At 53.5% G+C, this 26,439-nt stretch overlaps 1 protein-coding gene across 1 annotated transcript in view; it reads left to right on the top strand.

Annotated features, from left to right (window-relative positions):
- SLC39A11 (solute carrier family 39 member 11) overlaps nt 1-20,232 on the top strand; it is a 70,768-nt gene extending 50,536 nt beyond the window's left edge. The window contains exons 8-10 of the mRNA XM_041485841.1: nt 17,099-17,197; nt 18,263-18,421; nt 18,799-20,232. Coding sequence (XP_041341775.1) covers nt 17,099-17,197; nt 18,263-18,421; nt 18,799-18,877 — 337 coding nt within the window. The 3' untranslated portion in view covers nt 18,878-20,232. The remainder of the gene's footprint in view (nt 1-17,098; nt 17,198-18,262; nt 18,422-18,798) is intronic.
- Nucleotides 20,233-26,439: the final 6,207 nt, after the last annotated feature.

Raw genomic sequence — 26,439 nt, forward strand, 5'->3', positions numbered from 1 at the left:
CAGTGGGTGCTGCTGGCTCTCAGGAGCTGCACCCAGGGATTTTGGGGTGTTCATCCCCTCTCTTCTCCTGTTAAACATCCCTGGGGATGCTCAGCTCAGCACTGGCAGCTGCTTTGCTGTCAGGGCAGGAAAAGGGCTGAGGCTGGGAGCTGGGGATGTGTAAATCAGGAGGAGAAGAGGGAAATCTCAGCCTGTAAATCCCTTTCTTGGAGCTGGCAGCAGGAATGGTGGAATCTCCACCCTCCTTTTCCCTGGTGTCTCCATGGCTCCCTGCAGGATTCCTTCATCTCCTCCTCCTCCTGCTGTCCCACCTGAGCTGGTTCCAGGCAGGATCCCTGGCACAGGGAAATGCTGGGATTTTCCCTGAAAGCAGCATCCCCAACGGCTGGGAAGCACCTGGTGGCTTTGTGTGCCATTCCTGCCAGGCAGGGCCACGGGGCTCTGCAGCTGGTGCCAGGGAAGGCTCCTGGTCCTCTTGGCATCCTGGCATCCCTGAGTCCTGGCATCCCTCCTCCTGGCAGAGCTCCCAGGAAAACCCTTCCGTGCTTCCCTGGCATTGCTGGGACCTGGGGGCATCATCCAGCTCCTCCAAAAAACTCTGGGACTTGGGCACTGAGGATGCATCCTGCGCCTCCAAACTCTGGGATCTGGGCACTGAGGATGCATCCTGCTCCTCCAAACTCTGGGATTTGGGCACTGAGGATGCATCCTGCTCCTCCCCAGGAGCTCAGCCCAGCTGGCAGCACCCACTGCCCCTGGCAGAGCTGGGGCTGGGCTGAAGGAACAGGAGAAAGGGAAAATAAACCTGGAGAGGAGCTGGAAAAATGGAAGGAGAGGATAATAAAGCTGGAGAGGAGCTGGAGAAACAGGAGGAAGGGATAATAAACCTGGAGCTGGGCTGGAGGAGCTGCCGAGGCTGTGCAAGAGCTGCTGGCACCTCTTGGTGGCCGCCCTGCAAACGGCACCTCCCTGCCAGGCTCTCCCTGTGCTCTGCTTTTCCCTGGAATTTGCACCTGCTGGTCTTGCTCCTGGGGAAAACGGGATCAGTTTTAGGGAGAAATTGCTCCCTGTGAGGGTGGGGAGGCCCCTGGATCCCTGCAGTGTCCCAGGCCAGGCTGGAGCAGAGTGGAAGGTGTCCCTGGGTTGATCTTTGAGGTCCCTTCCAACCCAAACCATTCCATGATTCCTGCTGAAGGAGCTGTGGGGTCCATCCAGGCAGATTTTGGGTCCATCCTGGCTGATTTTAGATCCATCCAGGCTGATTTTGGGTCCATCCAGGCTGTCCAACCCCTTCTCTGGCCAGGCACAAGCTGTGCCCCACAAAGACCCATCCCAAACCTTCCATTCCCATCCCTGTCCCATCCCAGACCCCTGGAGTGCCCCAGATCCCAGGAGAGGAGCAGGATACTCCAGCTTTACTCAGTGTCCCCTCACCCTTGGCAATGAAAGAGCAGGATACTCCAGCTTTACTCAGTGTTCCTTCACCCTTGGCAATAAAAGGCTTTTCACAAAGCCAGCAGAGCTGCAACAAAAGCAGATTTTTTCCCCCTCAGCTGCTCTGGGGAAGCTGGGGAGGAGCAGCTGCTGCTGTCTCTGGGTTTGCAGGGCATTAATCATGGGAGATAAAAGGTGGAGCAGGAAAATCCCAATGCAAATTCAGTCAGTGCAGAGGGGACAGAATCCCTGCCTGCCACCAGTGTCTGTCACTGTCAGCTCAGGGGATGGTTTGGGAATCTCCAGGAGGATTGGAGGTGTTCCTTGGTTTGAAAAAGAGCTGGAATAGGTATATTTTTATATAGATTATCTTTATATATAATACAAATTCTATTATAAATTATAGAAAATATAATTTATAATATAAATATAGATGAGATATAGAATATTCTATATTATACATTCTATATAATATAAAATAATATATAATACATAAATATATAAAATATCTATTATAAATTATCTATACTATAAATTATATTATAAATGTATATATTCTATCTTTTAATATACATTTTATATATACTATCTATAGATACTTTATAGATATATAGATACAGATATAATATATTGGTGTAAAATTATATTTAATGTGAGAAGTAGTGCTGGCTCTGGACACATCCAAGGGAAAATTGCTCCTTGGACACAGCTCTGAGTCAGGTTCCCCCTCACCTCCATTCCTTTCGAACAGCATTTTAGTGTAGCAGCTCCGTGCCTCAGTTTCCCTCCTCCATTCCACTTCTCCTCCCTCCAGGGTGGGACTGAGCCTCTGGGGATGCTCATCCTGCAAACCTGGGCCTCCCCACCCTCACATGGAGCAGTTCCTTCCCAAAATCTCCTTTGGATGGGTTCCTGACACCTTGCAGGGATCCCAAAGGGATTTTCCAGGGGGTGTGAGCAGAGCAGGGGCAGCCCCACAATGATCCCAGCCAGGGGCACATCCTGGGATTTTTGGGGCTGAAACCCCAAAAATGAGAATTTGGGAAGAAGGGAATCTCACATTTAACACACCTGGAGCTTTGCTGTGCTGGATCAGCTCAGCCACCCCGGGAATGCCTGGGCTCTGGGAGGGTCCTGGGATTCCCATCCCCCCGCAGGATCCTGGATTCATCCTGCCCAGGGTCCTGGGATTCCCATCCTGCCCATCATCTAGGATCCTGGGATTTCCATCATGCCGAGGGTCCTGGGATTCTCCATCCTGCCCAGGGTCCTGGGATTCCCATCCTGCCCAGGGTCCTGGGATTCTCCGTGCTGCCCAGGATCTTGGGATTTCCCATCCTGCCCATCATCCCAGCTCATCTAGTACTCCAGGATTCCCCATCCTGCCCAGGATCCCCATCCTGCCCAGGATCCTGGAATTCTCATCCTGCTCAGGATCCTGTGATTCCCATCCTGCCCATCATCCGGGATCCCAGGATTCCCATCCTGCCCAGGATCCCAGGATTCCCCATCCTGCCCATCATCCCAGCTCATCCATGATCCCGGGATTCTCATTCCTGCCCCTCATCCAGGATCCCAGGATTCCTATCCTGCCCAGGATCCCGGGATTCCCCTCCCGGCCCTTCCCGGGATTCTCTCTCCTGCGCGTTTCTTTGCTGCCACCGGGTGTGCAGGCTCCGTTCCTGCGCCCGGGATCCTCCGGGATCATCCGGGAGCTGCAGCTGGATCAGAGCCCCTGGCCGGGATTTTCATCCATGGGGAGAACCCACGGAGAGGCTGTGCCGGGGAATGGGAATGGGAACGGGAATGGGGATGGGAACGGCTCCCCAGTGCCAGAGGGCAGGGTTGGGTGGGATACTGGGGAGGAATTGTTCCCTGTGAGGGGCTGGGATAGAATTCCCAGAGAAGCTGTAGCTGCCATCCCTGGAATGGGGTTTGGATGGGCTTTGGAGCAGCTGGGATGGTGGCAGGTTCCCCTTTTGGGGTGTTCTCCATGGGGGCTGAGCTGTTCCCATCCCTCGCTCCTTCCCCGCTCCCTGCAGGGCTGGGAACGTTGGGAATTTCCACGGGATGCAAACAGCAGCTCAGGACAAAGGGCTGTGGGAGCAGGAGAGGAGCCGGTGCCAGGGCAGTGCCAGGGCAGGGCGGGAGCGCCCAGGAGGGGAAGGTTCCCTCCAGATGGGAATGGGGAAGGCAGGAGCTGCTCCTGGCCGCCTTCCAGGCAGGAAGGTAAAGAGAAGGGCAGCCATGGCTTAAAAAAGCTGCTCTGCCTCCTCCTGTTCTCCACTGAGCCGCGGGGGAGGGATCCTTCCCCTCCCTCCCCTCCTTGGGTGGCTGCTGGAACAGGAACCAGATGGGGCTGGAGCTGCTGGGAGCAGCACGGGCAGGGGACGCGCAGGACCAGATGGGGCTGGAGCTGCTGGGAGCAGCACGGGCAGGGAACACGCAGGGGACAGGCAGGAGACACACAGGGGACAGGCAGGGGACACACAGGGGACACACAGGGGACAGGCAGGGGACACACAGGGGACAGGCAGGAGACACACAGGGGACACACAGGGGACACACAGGGGACAGGCAGGGCACAGGCAGGGGACAGGCAGGAGACACACAGGGGACAGGCAGGGCACAGGCAGGGGACACACGGGACAGGCAGGGCACACGCAGGGGACACACAGGGGACAGGCAGAGCACACACAGGGGACAGGCAGGGGATGGTGGGGACCCACAGGGGACAGGCAGGGCACACACAGGGGACAGGCAGGGGACACACAGGGGACAGGCAGGGGGGGGTCATGCTCAAGAGTCCCAGGACGAAGGAAGAGATGAGAATCTTGACTCCATGTTTCAGAATGCTGATTTATTATGATATTATACTATATTAAAATGCTATACTAAAACTATACTAAAAAGAATAGAGAGAAAGGATCCATCAGAAAGCTGGAAAGGAAAGCAAAGGAATGAATAACAGAATCCTGTGACTGCTCACAGCCTCGACACCAGTGGCTGTTGTTGGTCATCAAGTAAAAACAATTTCACATGCTGGGCAAACAATTCTCCCAATCACATTCCAAAGCAGCAAAACATGGAGTAGCTGAAGCTTCCCAGCTTCTCAGGAGAAAAGCTCCTGGCAAAAGGAATTTTCATAAAATATGTCTGTGACAGCAGGGGACACACAGGGGATGGCAGGGGACACGCAGGGCTGTCTCCCCTGCTCCCCTTTGCCAGTGGCTTTCCCAAGGCTGGATGGAGCAGCAGAAGGACCAGGCCAGGTCCCTGCTGCTGCCACACCCCTGTGTGTCCCTTTCTCCACGTCCCTCCGTGGCTTTGGAGGATGGAGGCAGCACCAGGGATCCCTGGGGTGATCCTGAGCCCTCATCCCCTGGGCTGGGATGCTGGGGAGCTCCAAGGGGCTGGCAGGGAGGGGGTCCCACCCTGGCACCTGCAGCATCTCCCCTCCCATGAGGAGCTCATGGCTGGGATCCTGGGATCAGAAGGGGAATGGGGTCCCTGGTCTCTCTTTTCCTGCCCTTTTCCCATCAGCAGCTCTTCCTTTGGAGATCAGCACGAGGGGCTGGTTATCCCCTTCCCATCCCACCCCCTGTAGGAGCACAGTGTGATCCTGAGGGATAACTGGGATGCAGGAGCCTCCCAAACCTGAATCTGCACCTCCCAAATCCTGAATCTGCACCTCTCAAATCCCAAATCTGCACCCCCCAAATCCCTGGCATTCTGGAACTGGTGGCAGGAAAGGCTCCTGGTCCTCTTGGCATCCTGGTATCCCTGAGTCCTGGCATTCCTGCTCCTGAACCTGCATCTCCCAAATCCTGACCTGCCCCTCCCAAATCCTGAATCTGCACCTCTCAAATCCCAAATCTGCACCTCCCAAATCCCTGGGATTCTGGAACTGGTGGCAGGGAAGGCTCCTGGTATCCCTGAGTCCTGCCATTCCTGCTCCTGAACCTGCATCTCCCAAATCCTGACCTGCCCCTCCCAAATCCTGAATTTGCATCTCCCAAATCCTGACCTGCCCCTCCCAAATCCTGAATTTGCATCTCCCAAATCCTGATCTGCCCCTCCCAAATCCCGAATCTGCCCCTCCCAAATCCCCCAGGAGCAGTTTCTGTCTGCAGGAGCTCATCCCCGTGCTGGAGGTGAGCACACAAAAGCCAAATCTGTTTTCCTACAGAGCTTTGCTGCTTCCTGAGGATTTTTTTCCTGTCAAGGAGAAATTTGCCATGAAATCAATTTCCTCAAGCAGGATTGCAGGAACTTGGGAGTGTGCAGAGGGACTGCTGGAAAAAACCTGTGCCAGGGAATTTGCTTCTAACAGGAGAAAGATTTGGGGATGTGTTGGAGGAGGAGGAGGAGGGTGTGTGGTGAGCAGTGCCTGCACCTTGGCTGGCTGATTTGGGCAGGAAAAGGGAATCTGGTGCACAATTAACTGGGAACCAGCTGGATTTCTCTGCCTGGGTGATTTTCTCCTGCATCAGGAGTCCCAGCGCTGTGTTTCCAGCAGGTGGGATGGATGTTCCCTGCACCCTTGGCTGATTTTTCTGGCTGCCAGTCGTGGTTTTGCTCTGGCTGAGCTGTTTTCCAGCTGGGATGTGAAGGCTGTGCTCCAGGGATGCTGTTCCTGTGGGAATATCTCCTGTGGGTGCAGCTCCCAGTGCCCCATCCCGCAGCCCTGATGCTGTTTTAGAATCCCTTGTGGGTAAAATCTGAAACATTTGATCAAAAGTTGTCGTTAAGGCTGGAAGATCGAGCCTGGGGAATGCCAAACCCTGGATTTTCACTGCATTTTTTGCTTGGATCTTGGGAAGCTCACGTGGCATTGGCACTGCGGGATCCTGGGGCACCTCTCCTGTGCCCCTGGCACGGACAGGGCACAGCTGCTTCTCCCCTCCCATCCAAAACAAAGCTGGGTCAGGGCAGCCGGGCCTGACTGTTCCAGGGAATAACTTGGCTGCTTGCAGGCAAAAAAATCCCTGTGAGTCTGACTCAGACTGAAAGCTGGGGATGAAACAGGGATGGGTTTTCTGCTCTCTCCCTGAACAAAAGCACATGGAGTTTTTCTTTTCCAGGGCAGGCAGCTCCTGTCCCTGTGTTTGGAATGCAGAGGGGTCTGGGGTGACAATTCCCATCCATGTTCCCATCCCAGGGCAAACCCTGGAGCCAGCAGCATTCCCAGATGTGCCTTTTTCCATGGAAAAACCCTGCCAGAGGCTGCTCCTCCCGAGGCCAGGAGGGTTCAAATCAGTGCAGCCAAGCTGGAGTGAAATGCCATAAATTCCTTGGAGCAGATGGGAAATGAAGTGCTGGGAGTTTGGGAAGCAGATTGAGGAGTTTTGTTAAGCCAGGGGGGTCTGGGCACCAGCTCCCCATTGGATACAGAGAATTTGGGGAGCTCAGAAGCACTGGAAGCAGATTTTTGGCCGCGCTCTGCCTTGCGATGGAGCCGAGTGTGGATTTTTTGGGGTTACAGCAGAGGGGTTTGGGGGGGTTTGTCACACGGGATCCCTGTGACAAAAACCTGGGGATCCTGGGATCTGCAGCTGGGAGCTTCTCCCTGAAGCCTGCGCTGCTGGGGCAGGAAGGGTCCCCTCTGGCCGAGGCTTTGCTGCCCCCTCTGTGCCCCTGCAGGCTGCCTGTGCCTGGGGAAGCTCAAGGGCATTCCAGATGGGACTCCTGACGTGCTTTTGATGGTGCTGCTTGGTTTTCTTATTTTTTACACAGCTAGAAGGGTGAGTCCAGCTCACTTCTTTATAGCCGAGTTTAGAAGGTTACAAGGATTTTAGTTACAAGACTTTTTAAGGATTTATTGACTAACCAAACACTACTAACAAGGATATTTACGGTTTGGACTTAATTTTAAAATATTTTGTCCGATAGATTTATGCATTTTACTTAAAATGCATTTTTACAGTGTAGGCTTTCTTAGCTAATTATGTTATGACATACAAACTTACAGTACTGCGTTCTGAACTTCCTGTTTATTTTTGTAATTACTTTTATTTTTTCTATATCTTAAACTCTAAAACTTAAAACTTTCTTTTACTTAACATAAGTAAAATGTTATATATACTTATATATATAAGTATATATATATAAAGATAAGTAAATATAATTATAAAAATATATTATATAATATATAAATATATATTGTATATTTTGTATATATTATATTTTTATTTATTATACATTTATATTTATATAATATATACATATCTATTAAATAGACTGTAATAAATATATTAAATAGCTCAGATTACTATAATATATATAATATATTATATATTATTGTAATATATTCTATATTAAATGGAATATATTACAATATATACTGTAATATATATATATAAATCTACATTCAATATATATTTATAAATCTACATTCTCACTTCTAGTACCTAAGTTTAGAGGCCTTTTCTAAGGTCCCAGATCAAATCTTGTATTTAATTTTAGGCTTTAATTTACAGCCCCAAAGTTCTAAAGATTCTTTACTTTTCCAGTTGGACCAGGTTTGCTCCAGGGCTGATCCTGGCTCTCTGTGGATGCAGGGAAGGGGGAAATTCAGTTTTATGATGGAGCAGAGTTAACTTGGGGAGCCCAGCTCAGCCTGCTCTGGGTTCCCATGGACCATCCTCAATTCCCTCCATGAAATCCCTGTTGGGACAGAGGGGAAAGGAGCAGGAGTGAGCAGGGAAGTGATGGAAACAGAAATCTTCCCCCCCGGACGATGCTGGGGATGTTTCCTCCAGCCCAGCACAAAGGTTGCCATTCATGCTCCCTGTGCTGGGAATGCTGGCCTTGTTTGGAGCTGCTGTGCCCACGGATTGTTTCCTGTCCAGCTCTGGTGGAACAGACAGCAGAGAAGCTTCAGGCTGACAGGCAGACTTTGAGCAGGGCTTGGAAAATATTATTCCATGGGACAGCCTGTGCCTCCCACGCTGTGTCTCTCAGGCTGGGAAAAAAAAAGGGAAGAAAAAAAAAAAAGGAAAAAAAAAGGTTTGATTAATGTAGGGAGATTGAAATCAGGCAAAAATGTTATCCTGTGTTTTCTGGGGATGAATGGAAATCATTGTGGCAGAGCACGCTGTGGGGTTTTCCCTCTCACTCACAGGATCTGGCTCTGCTGGGGATGGATCCAGAGGAGCTCAGGGAGAGCAGAGATCCACAGGTGGGGCTGGATCCACCTCTGTCAGACCCCAGGAACACCTCCAGGAAAAATCCCCCCAGAGCTGGGATCCCTCCCCACCTTTCCTGGACCCCAGAGAAAGGGAGCAGAGCAAAGCCCAGCCCCGGGCACAAACCAGGGGGGAAGATGCTCATTAAACACCTTTTAATTAGCCTGGCCTGGGGGGAGATGTTCATTAGGGAGCTGGGAGGTGCCTGCAGGGCTTTTGGAGAGGGGGTGGCCCCGGGGGTGCTGCCAGCTCAGCTCTGGGAGGTTTGGAGAGCCCAGAGGGAGGAGAGAGGCTCTGAGCTGCGCCTGGGCTGCAGCACCTCGGCCTGAGAGAGGGAGGGAAATCCATCCCTGGTTAGCACCAGGGAACATCCCTGGGTTATCACACATTCCTGGGTTATCAGACATCCCTGGGTTAGCACACATCCCTGGGTTAGCACACATCCCTGGGTTTATCAGACATCCTTGGGTTTATCAGACATCCCTGGTTTATCAGACATCCCTGGGTTTATCACACACCCCTGGGTTTATCACACATCCCTGGGTTTATCACACATCCCTGGTTAGGGAACATTCCTGGGTTATCAGACATCCCTGGGTTTATCAGACATCCCTGGTTTGGCACACATCCCTGGTTTGGCACACATCTCTGGTTTTGGGATTAAACCCTGGTTTTAGCACACATCCCTGCTTTATCAGGCATCTCTGGTTTAACACACATCCCTGGGTTATCATATCCCTTTTTTTATCACACATCCCTGGGTTTATCAGACATCCCAGGGTTATCACATATCCCTGATTTTGGCATTAATCCCTGGTTTATCACACATCCCTGGTTTTATTACACATCTTTATTTTGGCATTAATCCCTGGGTTATCACACATCCCTCTTTTTATCACACATTGCTATTTTTACCCCCATCCCTGTTTTTACCCTCATCCCTATTTTTACCTCCATCCCTATTTTTATCTCTATATTCAGCTGGGCTTTGGTTCCCTGTGGGTTCTTTCCAGGAAGGAAAATCAGGTGTGTTAACCTCCCTCATCCTCCTTCCCTTACTTTTATTTTCTGTAAGGAATGGGGCCGTGTGATCCAGGCACTAAATCACTAAAATCCACCCCTTCAACCACTCCCCCACCCCAACATGTCCCTTACACTCAGATTTCATGGCACACCAAATGATTTTCAATGTGAAATGTGCTCCCACTTTCAATATCCAGACAAAAAGGAGAGGGTTGATGTTTTCTGCATGGAGCCATAAACATTAAATGGGAATTTTTATATGTGCAGCACAGTCCCAGCCCTGCTTTTAGACCACCCAGCTTCTGTGGGTGTCTAATTAAAAAAAAAATAAATTAATAACCTTTATAAAGTTCTGTATGTCCCTGCAGCTCCAGCCCTACCCCAGATCAATGCAGCCACCTCGTTAAATCCCACTTTATTTAGGGCTGGTCGTCTATGAATATGTAAAAATTGAAATTATTTGCAGGCTGATGCTGTTTAAAATAGAATTAACGAGGCCTCACATGAGGATTGTCTTAAGGTATTTAAAAATAGGGGGGTAGGGGCTTAACTGGAACCTCCTGGTGCTGCCAGGGAAGGATGGCCTTGCTTTTCTGCTGGAAAAGGGAGGAATTCCTGTCAGGAATCAGCTCTGGTGAGGTGGGAGCTCTCTCCATCCCCACAGACTTTGCTTTTTAGCAAAGCTAAACTAGAACTGTGTTACCAAGTTTGTTTTTTTGGGTTGGTGCAGATCTCTTGTAGCAGTTTGGGGGCATTCCTTGGTCTTCAACCAGCAGGTGAAGGGAATATTTGGGAATATTTGGGAATATTCTGCTGTTGATCCCTTTCCTTGGGCAGGATTTTAGCCCAGTAACCAGCATGGGGGTGGCCCTGGGAAGGGGCAGTTCTGGTGTTTCATCCATTGCTGAATGGGCTGGGCTGGATGGGGCTTGGGGCAACCTGGGGTTGTGGAAGGTGCCACAATTCCCTGCCCATGGAACTGGATGACTTTTGGGGTTCTTCCCAACCATTCTGTGATTTTCTGCAAGAATTTGTGAACTTTTAATCTTGGTAAACCATAACTGAGCAAGTATAAATGTGTCTGTGCCCTGGATCTTTTTCCTGAGTGCTGTGGGAGCAGGACCAGGGCAGTTCCACCTCCTCCAAAGGAATTTTCCAGGAAGCAGCTCCAGGGCTTCATCTTCTGCTCAATTTCACATTGGAAATCATTTGATTTGCCATGAAATCTCAGTGTGAGGGACGTGCTGGGGTGGGGGAATGGTTGAAGGGGTGGATTTTAGGGATTTATTGCCTGGATCACACGTTCCTTACAGAAAATAAAAGAGGAGGAGGATGAGGGAGGTTAACAAACCTGATCTGCAGCCCTGCAGAGCCGGAGCCTGGATCCTGAGCTCCCCGGCCAAGTTCCTGCACTTGGAGAAGGTGCTGAGGCTCCCTGAGCTTTTCCTGCTGCTCTGAGAGGTCAGAGCACAGCAGAAGGAGCTCCTGAAATGTGGCTTTGTGCTTCCCACCCCAGGCAGAGCTGAACCTTCACCCTGAGCCTGAGGCTGACTCAGAAACCAAACAGTCCCTGAAATAGCCAGGCAGATAAGGAGCAAGGCTGGAAAAGTGCAGAGAATCAGCAGTCCCTAAACAGTGGGATCCATCCCTGGGATCTGGCCTGGATTCCCTGCCCTGACAGGGAGTGAGCTCCACTTTGGGTCTCCTGTTGCCCACCCAGGCCAGCAGGGAGGTTTTGAACTGGGCTGGGACCTCTGCAGGGCTGGGCTGGGCTCTTCTCCCCAGTGACAAGTGACAGGACAGGAAGAAATCACCTCAGGTTGCACCAGGGGAGGTTTAGACTGGATACTGGGAAAATTCCATCCTGGAATCCTGGGCACAGCTGCCCAGGGCAGTGGTGGAGTCCCCGTCCCTGGAGGGGTTAAGAGCTGATGTGTGCGTGTGGCACTTGGGGACATCAGCAGTGGCCTTGGCAGTGCTGGGGGAACAGCTGGATCTGGTGATCTGCGGGGTCTTTTCCGTAAAACAATTCCCTGATTCTGAGTTCCTGGGATGGCTTTCTCCCCAAAATCCACCCCTGGGGGAGGTGAGGGATGAAGGCACCTAGGGGATGAGCAGCACAGATCCTGAAACATAGAAAAGCTGAACCTGAGGCATCACTGGCCAGGGCAGCACCTGAATCCTGCTGGAGAAGGTTTCTGATCTTTGGGATCCAGGGTGGGAATGAGGAGCTGAGGCTGGCTGGAGAGGGCTCTGGGCTGGGCTGGCCCTGGTGGGACTTGTGTGGGGAAAAGTGGAGAATTCCTGAATTCACTGCAGTTGAATTCCTGCTGCACTCAGAGGGGAGAGCAGGTTTTACAGCTTTGAACAGAGCTCCTGTGCCTTGGGGAGAAATTGAGAGTGAAATTTCCTAAAATCCTCGAGGTTTGCAGCATGCAGGGCAGGGGGAGCAGGGCTGGCACGGGGCCAGGCTGCAGGAGCTGCCAGCACCAGGGATGGGCTGGGAATGGGGACAGAGGGGTGGGAAAGAGAAAGTGGAAGTGGCTCCTGAGGAGCAGTGCTGGGATGGAGAGTGGCAGGAGGGCAGGTGGTGTTCCAGGAGATGTGATGGCCACATCAGAGACCCAGCAGGGGCTTCTCAGGGAAGGAATTCTTCCCTGGGAGGAAAAAATTCTTCCCTGTGAGGTTGGGGATGCCCTGGGATAGAATTCCCAGAGCAGCTGTGGCTGCCCCTGGATTCACCTGGGCAGTACAAGAGCCCAGCCAGGGCTACACCCAAGATGGATGATGGGTCACGAGTTTTCACACTTTGATTTTTGGTCCATTTCCACATTGGGGTTCATTGTCCACTTCCAGCTCCAGGTTCTGCAGTCTCATCCTCCCAGTTTGCTCTCCTCAATTCCCTGCTGTTTGCACTTTTTGGGCATTTTGGGGCCTTTTTGTTGTTTGCACTTTTTGGGCTGAAGCTGCAGCGGTGTCCTTGGTGCTGGGGCTGCAAAAGGATTGTTCTGTGTGCCTGAGCTGTGAGGAGAGCTGCTGACACTTTATGTGGAGTTCAGAGTTATACACCAATGCAGTGCAGAGTCTGGGAAATAGAACAGCTAAAATTTAAGGCCTCGGGGGTGGCCCGGGGGACATCTGGGTGACATTGGGGCTGGTTCTTCTGGCACTGCTGGAGCAGGAGGCTGGGGAGCAGAGGGAAGGAGCAGCCCTGTGGAACAGGGGAGCAGAGGAAGGAGCAGGGTTGAACAGGGGGAAGGAGCAGCTGCGTGGAACAGGGTTGAACAGGTAGGGCAGGTCTGGGGAAAGGGCCCCGTGAGCTCCTTCCCACCTGCAGCCCTGATCAAACACCTCGGCGGGCGGCCCGGGGGCAGCCGTGATGTAATCGCGGCAACCCCAAACAATCGGGCCTTTCAGGGCCCGATAACAATCCCAACAGTATGGAAGGGCTGCCATGCAAGAATACACATGCACATTCTCCACTGCGGGGAACTGAAAGCCCGAGTGAAAAGGGGCTTGTTAAGAATATGTAGCCTGCTTTCATAATCACTCCGTCAAAGAATAGGCCCTTGAAAACAAGGCTTTAGGCTTATAGAAGGCTTTCTGTGCCTTGACCTTGCAAATATGCAGAGATGCCAACTCTTTTTTTTGCAAGTGAACTTGGAGTGTCGCAGCGTGGTGCCGGAGCAGTTGGCAGGAGAGGGGGTAGGAGGTCCAGCCCGGGATGTTCCCGGGGGACACGGAGCTGTTCCGTGGGGGAGCCCCACAGGAGGGCTTTATGGATTTATCTTTTCTTCCCAAAAACTGGGCTCTGCTGAATGGCAGGATGAGCCATGGCCAGGGCAGAGCTCACCTGTGGGTGACACAGGTACTGGGGCACTGCTGGGGGACGTGGCTGTCCCATGGCTGTCCCCAACCCGATTTTACAGATGGGGAAGTTGAAGCAGAGCTGGGAAAGGCAGCACATCCCGTGTGTGTTGCGTGCTTGATGCTTCCAAGGACACTGAGGCTTGGAGGAGCCACCCAAGTGACATTTCTGTGCTGCTGGCAGAGCCACCAGTGGGACACTGGCGCATCCCCAGGCAGAGTCTGGTGTGATTTTCCCTGGATGTGCCTCTGTGGGACCAGCTGAGGTTGGTAGGTTGGGGATGAGCTGCAGGTTGTCCAGCTGGACACAGCTGCCCCATCTCCAGAATCCCAGGATTACCGAGGTTGGAAAAGATCTCCAGGATCACCAAATCCAACCTGTGCCTGACCCCCACCTTGTCACCAGCCCAGAGCACTGGGTGCCACACCCTTGGGCACCTCCAGGGGTGGCAAAAATCTGACCAGATGGGATCTGACTCCATCATCTCTCTACTCCTTACCCCGCCTTTCTTGTCCTCTCTTTGGAGACCCCAAACCCCTCACCCCATGGATTTTCTTGTTGGCTCATGCTTGTGTCCTGTATTTGCGGGGTTCCCAGATGAAGGAAGGAATGATGAATCTGACTCCATGTTCTCAGAAGGCTGATTTATTATTTTATGATCTATATTATATTAAAGAATACTATACTAAACTATATTAAAGAATACAGAAAGGATACAGACCAAAGGCTAAAAAGATACTAATGAAAAACTCGTGTCTCTCTCCAGAGTCCAACACAGCTTGGCTGTGGTTGGTCATTAAGTCAAAAACAATTCACATGAAACCAATGGAACAATCACCTGTGGGTAAACAGTCTCCAAACACATTCCAAAGCAGCAAAACACAGGAGAAGCAAATCAGATAATTCTTGTTTTCCTTTTTCTCCGAGGCTTCTCAGCTTCCCAGGAGGGAAATCCTGGCAAAGGGATTTTTCCTGACAATATGACGGTGACACCCGTGTCCCTCTTCCCCGTGTCCCCGTGTCCCTGTGCCACCCGAGGCTCCCCGGGCCAGGCCGTGTCTCTGTGCCTGTGTTTTACAGTGTATTCCCTTGCAGCCGGGGGAAGCCTTCCAAGAATCCCCACCTATTTCTGTCAAAAGGCGCCTTTGTTCCCCTGGACACAATGCGGCTTTGATTGCTCCTGCTCGCCCCGGGGCTGCGGGAAGGTGTGAGCTGTGCAGGGATGGCCCGGGGATGGAGTGTCCCTTGGGACAGCAGTGTCCCTCAGGATGGAGTATCCCTTGGGACAGGAGTATCCTTGGGATGGGATATCCCTTGGGATGGAGTATCCCTTCCAAGGGGGTATCCCTTGGGACAGGAATATCCCGTGGGAGGGAGTATCCCTTGGGATGGAGTATCCCTTGGGATGGGAATATCCCTCGGGATAGAGTATCCCATGGGACAGGAGTATCCCTTGGGATGGGAGTATCCCTTGGCATGGGAGTGTCCCCTGGGATGGAGTATCTCTGGGATGGGATATCCCTTGGGTGGGGAGTATCCCTTGGGATGGGAATATCCCTTGGGATGGAGTATCCCTTAGGATGGGTTTATTTGGAGCACTGGAGGTGAATCCCCTTTTATTCTCCTGGCCAGAACAGGGGTGGCCCCTGGGATGGTGACCAGAGCAAGGCAGACAGGAAGGTTTAGGTGTTCCCACACTGGCATGGAGCTCTCCTGGTGTTCCCAGGCTGGCACAGAGCTCTTGGTTTCGGGAAGCCCAGATAGGTTGTCCTGGGGTTATTCCTGGTTTTGGGGAGCCTGATTATGGGGAGTTCTGGGTTTTGGGGAGCCCACATGGATTGTCCCGGGGCTGTTCCTGGTTTTGGGGTTATTCCTGGTTTTGGGGAGACCAGATGGATTTTCCTGGGGTTGTTGCTGGTTTTGGGAGCCCAGATGGATTGTCCTGGGGTTATTCCTGGTTATGGGGAGCCTGGTTTTGGGGAGTTCTTGGTTTTGCGGAGCCCAGATGGATTGTCCTGGGATTATTCCTGGTTTTGGGGAGCCCACATGGATTGTCCTGGGATTATTCCTGGTTTTGGGGAGCCCACATGGATTGTCCTGAGGGTGTGTGGGAAGGAGGGCAGGAGGAGAGCAGGGACAGAGCCCTGTTGGGTTTCTCCTGGATCTCCCCCCAGTTCCATCCCTTCCTCCTGCCCCTCGGGGGTCAGTGTGGGGGTCCCTATTCCCGGTGGGATCGGGATGGAGGGGAGCTCCCCACCCTTCCCACACAGACCCCTCCATTCACAGCTCCCTCCCTGTTAATTTGTTGTGGCCAGGAGCAGCAATAGCTGCTTTGTGCTGAGCGAGGGAAGGAGGAAAAAAAACCCCGAGCCCAGACAGCGGCTCCAGTGTTTTCCAGCAGGGATGGTTTTCCCCCTCCGTCCTCCCTCTCTTTGCCTGGAATAATGTTTGTGATTGTAATGGCCTGTCCTGCTCAGGGAAACCCGGAGCCTCTCCCACTTCCCCTCCCCTCTTCTGTAAACCCTGGGAGAAGTTTAAACAACCCGGAGAGGTTTTTCTCACCGGGCTTATTTTACTCATAGGAAACGAGGGGGTGAAAAAAGGGAGCTGGCAGCTGTGGCAGAGCAGGAACTGAGCTTGGGAGAGGCTCTGGGATCCCTCTGGAGATCCCTCCGAGCCCAACCCCCACTGCTGGAGCCCCCCAGGGTGGTCCCACTCTTGGTGTCCCCCAGTGCCACCAACACAGCCCAGCAGAGCTGGAAAAGGCTCCAGTGTGGAACAGGGATGTGTGGGGAGCCCAGGCACAAACAGGAGCCCTGTTTGGTGCCTGAAACATTCCCCAAAATCCCAAACCCCTGCAGAGCTGGAAGGGTGGGAGGTGGATGTGCCAGCTGCACAGCTCCAGCAGGGACCCAACAGGAGCTGCTCAGGGAAGGAATTCTTCCCTGTGAGGCCAAAATCCTTCCCTGAGAGGGTGGGAGGCCCTGGAATAGAATTCCCAGAGCAGCTGGGGCTGCCCCTGGATCCCTGGAAGTGGAATGGGATGAATTTTAAAATCCCTTCCCACCCAGACCATTCCAGGATTCTGGGATTCCATGACCGATGGACAGCCCTGCTCTCCCCTGCCCTGAGTTTGACCCTGGAAGTCCAAGTGTTCCCTTTCCAAGGGATACAAGAGGGGGAAAAGAGAGAAAGCAAAGCCCTGTGGTGTTGGGGCCCCTCTGGCAAAGCCCCCAGGAGGAGGAGCCTCAGCCCCCCCTCAAACCTGGGCTGCTCCAGGTGCTCAGGACTGGGAATGCTGCAGCTCCCAGGAATCCTTGGGCTGGAATCCCTCCAGGGGCCTCCCAGGACCAGTCTCTTCTCCATCTGCTCCCTGCTGCTCCCTGGGCTGGTGCTGGAGCTGATGGAAGCTCTGGAGCTGTTGGAGGATGGAATTTGCTGGGATCCTGTTAAATTTGGGCAGCGGGGTCAAGAGAACTTCCCCTGAATCCTTAATCATGTCCCTTTTTCCCTGCTCCCAGCAGCCTATCCCAGGCTGAGCTTTGCCCTTAACATAAATAAATTTATATATTTGTGCTTTTTTTAGGAACTTAGCCATTGGGATTGGGATCCAGAACTTCCCAGAGGGCCTGGCTGTCAGCCTGCCCCTGCGCGGCGCTGGATTTTCCACGTGGAAAGCCTTCTGGTGAGCTCTCCCTGTGCTCCAGGGACAGGAGCCTTCTCCAGCCCCTCCTGCCTCTGATCCCCCCACATCCATGTGCAGCTCCATCAGGGAGATGCCCTTTGGATGGGATTGCTTTGGATCTGCTGTGTTCCCTCTGGTGCTGGGAGTGCTGCAGCTCTCCAGCTCTGTCCTGCTCCTTCCACACCCTCCAAGCTCAGATCCCAGCCCCTGGATCCCAGGGGATGCATCCCTGATCCCAGCAATCACCACATCCCAGGGGAGGCATCCCTGATCCCAGCAATCACCACATCCCAGGGGAGGAATCCCTGATCCTGACACATCACCACATCCCATTTCAGTGCCTGTGCTAAGCTCCAGATCCTGCACTGCCTTTATTATTATTATTATTATTATTATTATTATTAAATTTTTCTGTCACTTCATTTTTCTTTCCCTTCAGGCTGGATTTCAACCCCACTTCTATTTTTGCCCCTTTTCCCCGAGGTGCAAAAGCCAAGGGCACAAACCCTGGGAGCAGGAGCTGCGTTCCTGCCCTGCTCTGGGTGATGGATGGAGGGCAGGGGAGGCTCCCAGACTTCTCCAGAGTTTTGTTTTCCTTTCCTCCCACCCACCTCCTTAAGTGCTGGGACTTGCAGCAGGATTGTTGCTGCTGGGAAGGGATTTCCCATGGTCCAGAGAGGTGGGAACAATCCTAGAGGGAAAGAAAAGGAGTGGGAAGAACGTGGCTTTGTCCTGCTTGAGGCTGGGGCCAGGTGTCCTCTATGTGACTCAGTTGTGCTGATTGGAAGTGTTCCCTCTGCCTGGGAGCAGGATCCCCAAATCCCACAGAGCTGTTGGGGACAGGAATTAGATCCTGCCTGGAAAACTCAGCTGGGTTAGGTCAAACCCTTTCCCGTTACCACAATCCAGGTGCCGTGGCTGGGCATGGCCGGTGTCCGACTCCCCCAGGCACTGGGAACGGGGGCACAGCGGGGATGGGGCGCTGTGAGCCCCGTGATCCCTTTGGGATGGCTGTGCCAGCCCTGCTCCAGGTCTGCAGGGATGTTTTGGCTGTTTTTCTGGCAGGTATGGGCAGCTGAGTGGGATGGTGGAGCCCCTGGCCGGGGTTTTGGGCGCCTTTGCCGTGCTGCTGGCGGAGCCGCTCCTGCCCTACGCGCTGGGATTCGCTGCCGGAGCCATGGTCTATGTGGTGATGGACGACATCATTCCCGAGGCACAGACCAGGTGAGACCCCCCTGACCTGTGGGGGGGGTCCCAGTTACCCCTGGGAACAAGGAGTGTCCATGGGAAGGGGGAGTTTGGGAGCAGAGGGGATATAAACACCCAGGCAAGGCCTGTGAAGTGGAGATGGGCTCTGCTCCTTGGCTGGATGGAGGGGCTGGGAATCCTCCAGGGAGCAAACTGAGAGAAAAGGGGAAAGTTATCCCATGGTTGGAGATGGAGTTTGGGATCCAGGGGGGGTCAGGATGCAGCCAAGGGATTGCTGTGCTCCCTCCCCATGCCAGGGAATGACCCCCGTGGGCAGGGGGGGCTCGGGAGCATCGGGGCTGGGATGGGACACGAGCAGCATTCCCTCCTCCAACATTCCCCTCTCCCTGCAGTGGCAACGGGAAGTTGGCATCCTGGACCTCCATCCTGGGGTTTGTGGTGATGATGTCCCTGGATGTGGGGCTGGGGTAGGGCAGAGCTGCATTCCCAGGAGGAGACAGCAGAGCCCCGCGCCGCGGGATCGGGAGCCGGCCACGCCTTGGCCCCGGACTGGATCTGTACATAGATTTTTGGGATCTGGTTTGGTGTTGATTTCCTCTGATTTTGTATCTCCCCCTCCCCTCCGAGTTCCTGGCGATGGTTTCCAAGCACAAATATGGGTGGGTCCTCCCAGATCCTGGTTTGGTTTTCCTCTTGGAAGGGGCGTTGGATGATGCTGGGCTGGTTTCTCCAAGGAAAGGCATTTGGGATTTTGATCCTCTCTGCTCTGTCAGAGGTTGGGAATTCCCTGTCCCATGTGGAGGCTGGTCTGGGGTCTAGAAATGGAGTAAGCTCCTTATGGAGTGTGGAATTGCACCCTTTTTTGGGAAGGTTGAAGGCATGAGGACTGTGATAAGCCATGGGATCACAGGTCTTCCACATCCTGCTGCTCCTCGGGAACACTGCAGGGAATTGCTTTGGATGCATGGAGATAGTCCAGGCAAATAAAGATGAATTTTCTTGGGATCTCTGCAAGAGGGAAATGTCATTTTTTTCCTAAATGTGTCTCAGAGGGGCAATGCTCCAATGTGCTGTGTCCAATGCTCCGGGGTTTTCTATGGGAAAAACACCAGGAAAGGAGGATTTGAGTGTTTTCCATGCAATTCCATGTGGAGCTGCCTGGCCTTCCCAAGGGATTCTGGATTTCAGCTGCTGCTGGCAGTGATCAGAACTCCCTGAAGGGCCAAGCCAGGGTTATCCTGCTCACCCTTCAGCTGCAGGAAGGGCAGGAGCTGAGCCAGCACCAGAGCAATCTGGGATGAATGAATGAGTTAATTAATCCCTCAGAATGAATCAATTATCCCACCTGGAGAGCCACAACCATGCATGGACATTCCTGCCTCTTCTCCTGATGCTTCCCAAGCATTTCTTGTGGAATGGCTCTTCCTGAGCGCTGAGGATCGAGGCAGGCTGAGGAGTGAATCCATCCCTGTGCCCAGGGAGGAGGGAATTGCCAGGCTTGGGAGGATGCTGCAAATCCCAGCTCCCCCTCGCTCTGACCTCCAGCACAAAGGGCTTCCCTAAACCCTCCTGTGGGAACACCTGGGTCACCTGGCTGCCTCCTGCTGCTCTGTCCCTCTGGAAGTGGGGCTGGGATATCCCAGACCCGCCTCCGGTCCCGCCGGAGCCAAAGGGAACAGGTTGGAATAAACTGAGCTCTCCATTTGGTTTGGTCCTTGTTTTTTGGATGGATTTCCTTTGTGTGTCCCTCGGATGATCCCAAGCTCCTGTTTGCCGATGGGTTTGACCTTTTAACTGTGATTGCTTTCAATAAATGGGAAATGGAGTTTGCACGGAGTTGTTTTGGTGCCATAAATCCGGATTTGCTCCTCCTCCCTCCACTCTGCTGGGTCTCCTTCCTCCAGCCTCGTTGTTCCTGGCTTTCCAAGGTCCTGCCTCTTGGCTGGGAAGGCTTCCTTGAGGATGGGAAAAGAGGGGAAAAAGCCAAGGAGAGGCAGTTTCACCCTGGGTGTGCACCCTGGGGCTGAGCCGGGTCCCTCCAGGCATGGAGGAAATTTGGAAAATTTGGAATTTTGGAAAATTTGGGAATTCAGCCTTTAGCAGGATAAGCAGGGGGTGCTTTTGAAAAGGTGACAGCTGTCCCTGCATCCCAGGGCAGGAGAGGGAAGGGATCTGCCACAGCTGGGAATCAGAGCCCTTCCAGTGTCCCATTCCCAGGGCTGGAGCATCTCTCACTGCTCTCCCTAATTCCACCCACACCGGAGGCTCTGGAAAGTCTGAGCCCTCTGTTTCCAGCTTTAAAACCTTCAAATCCTCTGGGATGTCCACAGCTTGGGGTTCTCCAGCCTGTCAGGGATGTTTCCTGGTTTAATTCCTGGCGTGTAGTGCCAGCTGGTACAAAAAAAAATCCCAAACATTAGAGAGTTGGAGGCAGCCTTGTAATCAGATTTCTGGGAGATAATGCCACAAAAGCATTTAATCCTGCCTGGATGCAGCCAGGCCAGATGAGGATGGAGCCTAGGGAAGGAGCAGGGAGGGAGGGAGGCAGAAATCCCAGAGGAAAATCCTTTTCTGTTTGTCCCCTGGAGGGGAATGAAATGACCTCCCCATTCCTTGGAAGCTGCCACAGGGCCAGAAATTCCCCCTGTGGACAAGAAATGGCCATGGAAAACTGGAATTTGGGAGCAGAGGGGATAGAAACAGCCAGCCAAGGCCTGGGACACGGAGATGGGCTCTGCTCCTTGGCTGGAGGGAAAGGGGGAAGTTGTCCTGTGGTCTTTGTGGACTCCAGGACAAGGGAAGAGATGAATCTGACTCCATGTTCTCAGAAGGCTGATTTCTATGATATGATATGATATGATATGATATTCTATTAAAGAAGGCTCTATTAAAACTATACTAAACTACAGAGAAAGGATACATCAGAAGGTTTAACAAGAATGAATAATAAAAACTCGTGACTGACTCAGAGCCTCGACACAGCTGGACCATGAGTGGTCATTAAATTTTTCCTTTTCCTTTTCCTTTTCCTTTTCCTTTTCCTTTTTCTTCTCCTCCTCCTTTTCCTTTCTGTTTTCTATTTCTTTTTTCCTTTTTTCTTCTCTTTTTCCACCCATCCCCCAGCCTGGACCTGTAGCCTCTTTGTTGCTGTTTCTGTGGATGTTTTGGGGTTTTCCAAACCCTGCTAATGAATGGGGTGACCCGAGAATGGGAAAATAATGGGAAATCCCCCAATTCCTCCCAGCCCCGGGGGTGTCTGTGCTTGGCACTGGAGGTGTTCTGCTGCTGCCTGTGCACGAGCTGCTGTTCCCAGGGCTTGGCCAAGCACCGTGGCTGTGGAAAAGCCCAGGAATGCAGGGCTGGGTGGATTTTCCTGCTTTTATTCTGGGTTTTTTTGACGTGTTTCAGAGGCCAAACCATGGAGACGCTGCCTGGGACCGGCACCATTGGTGGCTGCCGAGGATATGGTGAAGGAATCCCCAGGGAAACTCCTCTGGAGGCAGGAGGGATGAGCTGGGCTTGGCCTGAAACCAATCCCAAGTGGAGGATGGAGGCTGCTGGTAGCTGGGGGCACTGGCCTGTGTTCATCCAGGGATTCACGGGGTGTGCCCTTCCCTTCCCTTCCCTTCCCTTCCCTTCCCTTCCCTTCCCTTCCCTTCCCTTCCCTTCCCTTCCCTTCCCTTCCCACCCTGAGGTGAGGGAGAGCAGGTTTCGATGGGATATTGAAGGAATTCCAGCCTGGGACGGTGGGGAGGTTCCCAGAGGAGCTGTGGCTGCCCCTGGATCCCCGGCAGTGCCCAAGGCCAGCCTGGGGCAGTGGGGGCTGTTCCTGCCCAGGGCTGTGCAGGCAGAGGAGGGGAATTTCCTCCTGAGGGGCAGGAACTGGGACAGGGACAGGACCCAGGCAATGCTGGAGCTGTGGCAGGGCATTGGGATGGATTTTAGGAAAAGGTTCTTCTCCCAGAGGGTGCTGGGCACTGCCCAGAGTACCCAGGGGATGGGCACATTGCCAAGGCTGCCAGGGCTCCAGGAGGGTTTGGGCAGCACTCCCAGCTGGGATTGTTGGGGTGTCAGGGCAGGGGTTGGACTGGATGATCCCTGTGGGATTGGATGATTCCTGTGATGGTCCCTGTGGGGCTGGATGATCCGTGTGAAGCTGGATGTCCCCTGTGACGGTCCCTGTGGGGCTGGATGACCCCTGGGTCCCTCCCAGCTGCTCCCGGTGATCCCCGGCAGCCCGGCGGTGACTCAGGGCGCAGGAACGGCTCTGGGGATGCCCACAACGAGCGGGCTCTCCCTCTCTCCCTCTCTCCCTCTCTCTCTCTCTCGGCCCGTGCCGTGCCGGGGCTGGGAAGGCGCAGGCGGCTGCGGTTTGCAGGGCAGGGCGGGGACACCAACCCCAAGCGAGGCTTTGCACGCAAAGGAACAATAATCCCATTATGAGCCCCGCGGCGAGCGCGGCTGGAGCCGCTCGCGGTGCGAGATGCGCGCCCGGGGTGGATCGCGGCACCTGAGTCACTGCCTGGAAAGGGATGGATTTCACCTCCCGCCCCTCCCTCGGCACGGCAACAATCCCGACCTGCAGACAGAATAAATGACTTCTATTCTTCGTGCGCGGCTTTGTTGGGCTTGGCAGCCGCGCCGCAATTAAAGCCGAGCCGCTGGTGCTCGCCTCCCGATGCTCCCGTGCCCCTCGCAGCCCTCCCGTGCCCCAGTCCCTCCCTGGAGGGGCCGCGTTCCTCCTTCCCGAACCAGCCTGGCCCTGGGGAGTGGGGGGAACGCAGGGGATTTCGGCTCAGGGTGTGCTTTTCCCAGGGCAGATGTTGTGTGTGGGGTTACTGAGTTTGGAGAGGAGATTTTGGAGAATCCCAGAATGGTTTGGGTTGGGAGGGACCTTAAATCCCATCCGGTGCCACCATCCCATGGGCAGGGACACCTTCCACTGTCCCAGGCTGCTCCAGTCTGGCCTCAGACACTGCCAGGGATCCAGGGGCAGCCCCAGCTGCTCTGGGAATTCCATCCCAGCCAAGAATTCCTAATTCCCACTATCTCACCTAACCCTGCCCTCTGGCAGTGGGAGCCATTCCCTGTGTCTTGTCCCTCCATGCCTTGTCCCCCGTCCCTCTCCAGATCTCCTGGAGCCCCTTTAGGCCCTGGAAGGGGCTTGAGGTCTCCCCAGACTCTTCTCTTTTCTGGGCTGAGCAATCCCAACTTTTAATTTAATTCCAGTTATTTTTCAGGTATTTATCGGCTCTCTCTCAGCAGGTTTGTTTAGTCTTGCATGGTCAACCAGCCCTTGAACAGCTCTGTGCTGGATTCCTGGGATTGCAGCTCATGGATGAGCTCCTGCTTCCCTTTTTCCTGGTTGTTTTACCTAAAGTGCTTCATTTTCACTGTGCCACCTCAGGGGGATGTTCTCCATGTACTTCCTTAGGAGCTGTGTGAGGTGGGAAAGGTCAAATCCCATCGGTCCCAGAAAGATTCCAACTCCACATCTTCAACCCACAGGGTTGTTCCTAATGGAAAAAGAGGAAAAATCCCCCTCTGTGGGATCTGCAGCTGGCCCAGCTCCCATTTTAGTGCCTCATTTCTTCTTGTGAGGCTTTTACAGCAATGCAGGGTTTGTGTGAGAACAGGGGGAAAACATTCCTGGTATGGCCTTGGTTGAGATTTCTGGGAAGTGTTTTTTGTGCCTCATAATCCTACCAGGGGGATCTCCAGAGCAGGAAATGGAGCCTGAAGGTTTATTTTAATATAATCTTACAAAATGCTGATGATAACTGAAAAGCTTTTGTGTCCAGGGCTGGTTCCTGGGGGAGGAATTGTTTCAACCTCTGGCTGGTACCTCTCGTGTTCCTGCAGGAACAAGGAAAACGTTCCTGACTGGAGCTTCCAGCTCGTCTCACACGATCCCTCTGCTGTGCCTGGAGCAGAAACAAACCCGGCTGGAAACGGGGTGGGGGGGAAGAGAACCCTGGATCTGCTCTCCTTTGGCTGCAGAATCATTTCCCTGCCATAAAATCACCAGCAGGAGCCAAGGGAAGATGAGGTCATAGGGAAAAACACGGCTTGGGAAACAATGGAGGGAGGTGCTGGTAACGGCTGGGGTGGGGATGTCCCACAGCCCCAGGAACCCCCAGCTCCTCCAGGGACCCCCAACCTCCATCAGGAACTCCAGTCACCATCAGGAACCCCAACCTCCATCAGGAACCCCCTCTCCAGGATCCCAACTTCACTGGGACACCCAGTTCCCCCAAGACCTTCACCTTCACCAGGATCCCAACTCCACTGGAACTCCCATCTCCTCCAGGATCCCACCTCCATCAGGACCTCCATCTCCTCCAGGATCCCATCTCCTCTAGGATCCCACCTCCTGCAGGATCCCACCTCTGTCAGGACCCCCATCTCCTCCCTGACCCCAATCCCATTGAACCCCCCATCTCCTCCCTAACCCCAATCCCATTGAACCCCCCATCTCCTCCAGGACCCCAATCCCACTGGAGCCTCCCATCCTGCCATTCCAGTGCTGCTCCCCCCACTCTGTGCAGGACACACCATCAGCATCAGCATTCCCAAACTTTTTTTGTTCCCCTTTCCTTCCCAAGGTTCCTTCCCAGTTCCTCCCACCCTGATGTGCCAGGCCAGGCTGGCAGCAGGGGCAGGAGTGAGGTTGGATTTCAAACACAAATGATGTCTCACAACATATTTGGCTTTTTCCTTTCCTTTCCCACGTCTAATTTATCCCAGCTCATCTCTGCTGGTGGATGGACACAAATCCAGGAGGATCTGCTGGTCCTTTCCCTGAAATCCAGCATTGCTGGTGTAACCCTGGAGGTCAGACAGCCCCAGGAATTTGGGGAATATCTCTTAAATCTTGTTTTGGTGAGGATTTCATCAAATCCCTCCAGTTTGGGTGGAGAGAAAATCCTTTGGAGAGCAGGGAGATGAATGCTGACACCAAGGAGCCCCCCGGGGCCTCCCGAGTCATTAAACAAATTAAGTGTTAGCAGGAGGAGGCCCCTGTGATTGCGTGTGAAACCCCCGGGGGCTCGGTAATTGCTCTGCAGCTCTGGTGGGTGAAAGAGACAAAGAGATTTGGGGGGATTTTGGGGGGATTTTGGGGATTTTTCCTCCCCTGGCACAGCTCCAGCTCTTTTTAGATTCATGGAGCGCTCGGAGATTCGGCTGTGCTGGAGCAGAGCCTGGGATGAGCTGGGATGAGGTCCTTGTCCCCGGGGAGGTGTGGGAGAGCTCCCAGTCCTGCCCAGTGTGCTCCATTCTCTCATGGACCCCAGCTCCCAATCCACGGCCTCTGCCACCGCTCCCAGCTCTGCCAGGCTCCAGAGGAACATTCCCATTTCATTGGAGATGTTTTTCCCTCTGAGAAGGTGACCAGAGCCACCTCCCCGCAAAAAAACCGTGTGGGCTATCCGAGCTCCCGTGGCTCCAGAGGGGTGTGAAAATCCCGAATTCCGGTTTCCAGGGTTGCCTGTGCTCAGCAGGATGAGAGCCCATGAGGAGAAGCATCGGGAGCCTCCACGGGAATCCTCAGCTCTAGTTTTCCCAAGCTCCCTGTGCCCAGCAGCTCTGCCTGGGATATTCCTTCGGGATACCAACCCTTTGAATTATCAGCTGATCAGCACTTCTCAGATCAGGATATCTGATAATCCCAGCGGGAAATATCCCTGCTGCTGGAATGCCACCAGCCAGGAGGGGATGATGGCACTTCCAGAGTCAAAAGGCATCCAAATGATTTGATTTGATAATTTAATACAGCCAGGACCAGCTCCACAGTGCTGCTTGCAGGGATTCCCACGGGGAGGGGGATGCAGAGAGCCCCGTGGGGGAGCTGGGAACTGTCCGAGGGGAGGCTGAGATTCCTTCCCTGCTGGGGGTGGCTTTCCTCTGCTCTTTTTCCCTTTCCCTCCCCCTCTCCCTGAAGCCGTCCCAAACAAGTGCTGCCTTCTGGCTCGGCCTTTCCCAGCTGCACAAAGGCTGCCTTGTGCCTCTGAGCTCCAGATGTTCCTCATCCC

Source organism: Pyrgilauda ruficollis, unplaced genomic scaffold (genome assembly GCF_017590135.1).
Source record: "Pyrgilauda ruficollis isolate IOZ18807 unplaced genomic scaffold, ASM1759013v1 scaffold72, whole genome shotgun sequence".
NCBI classification, from domain to species: domain Eukaryota; kingdom Metazoa; phylum Chordata; class Aves; order Passeriformes; family Passeridae; genus Pyrgilauda; species Pyrgilauda ruficollis.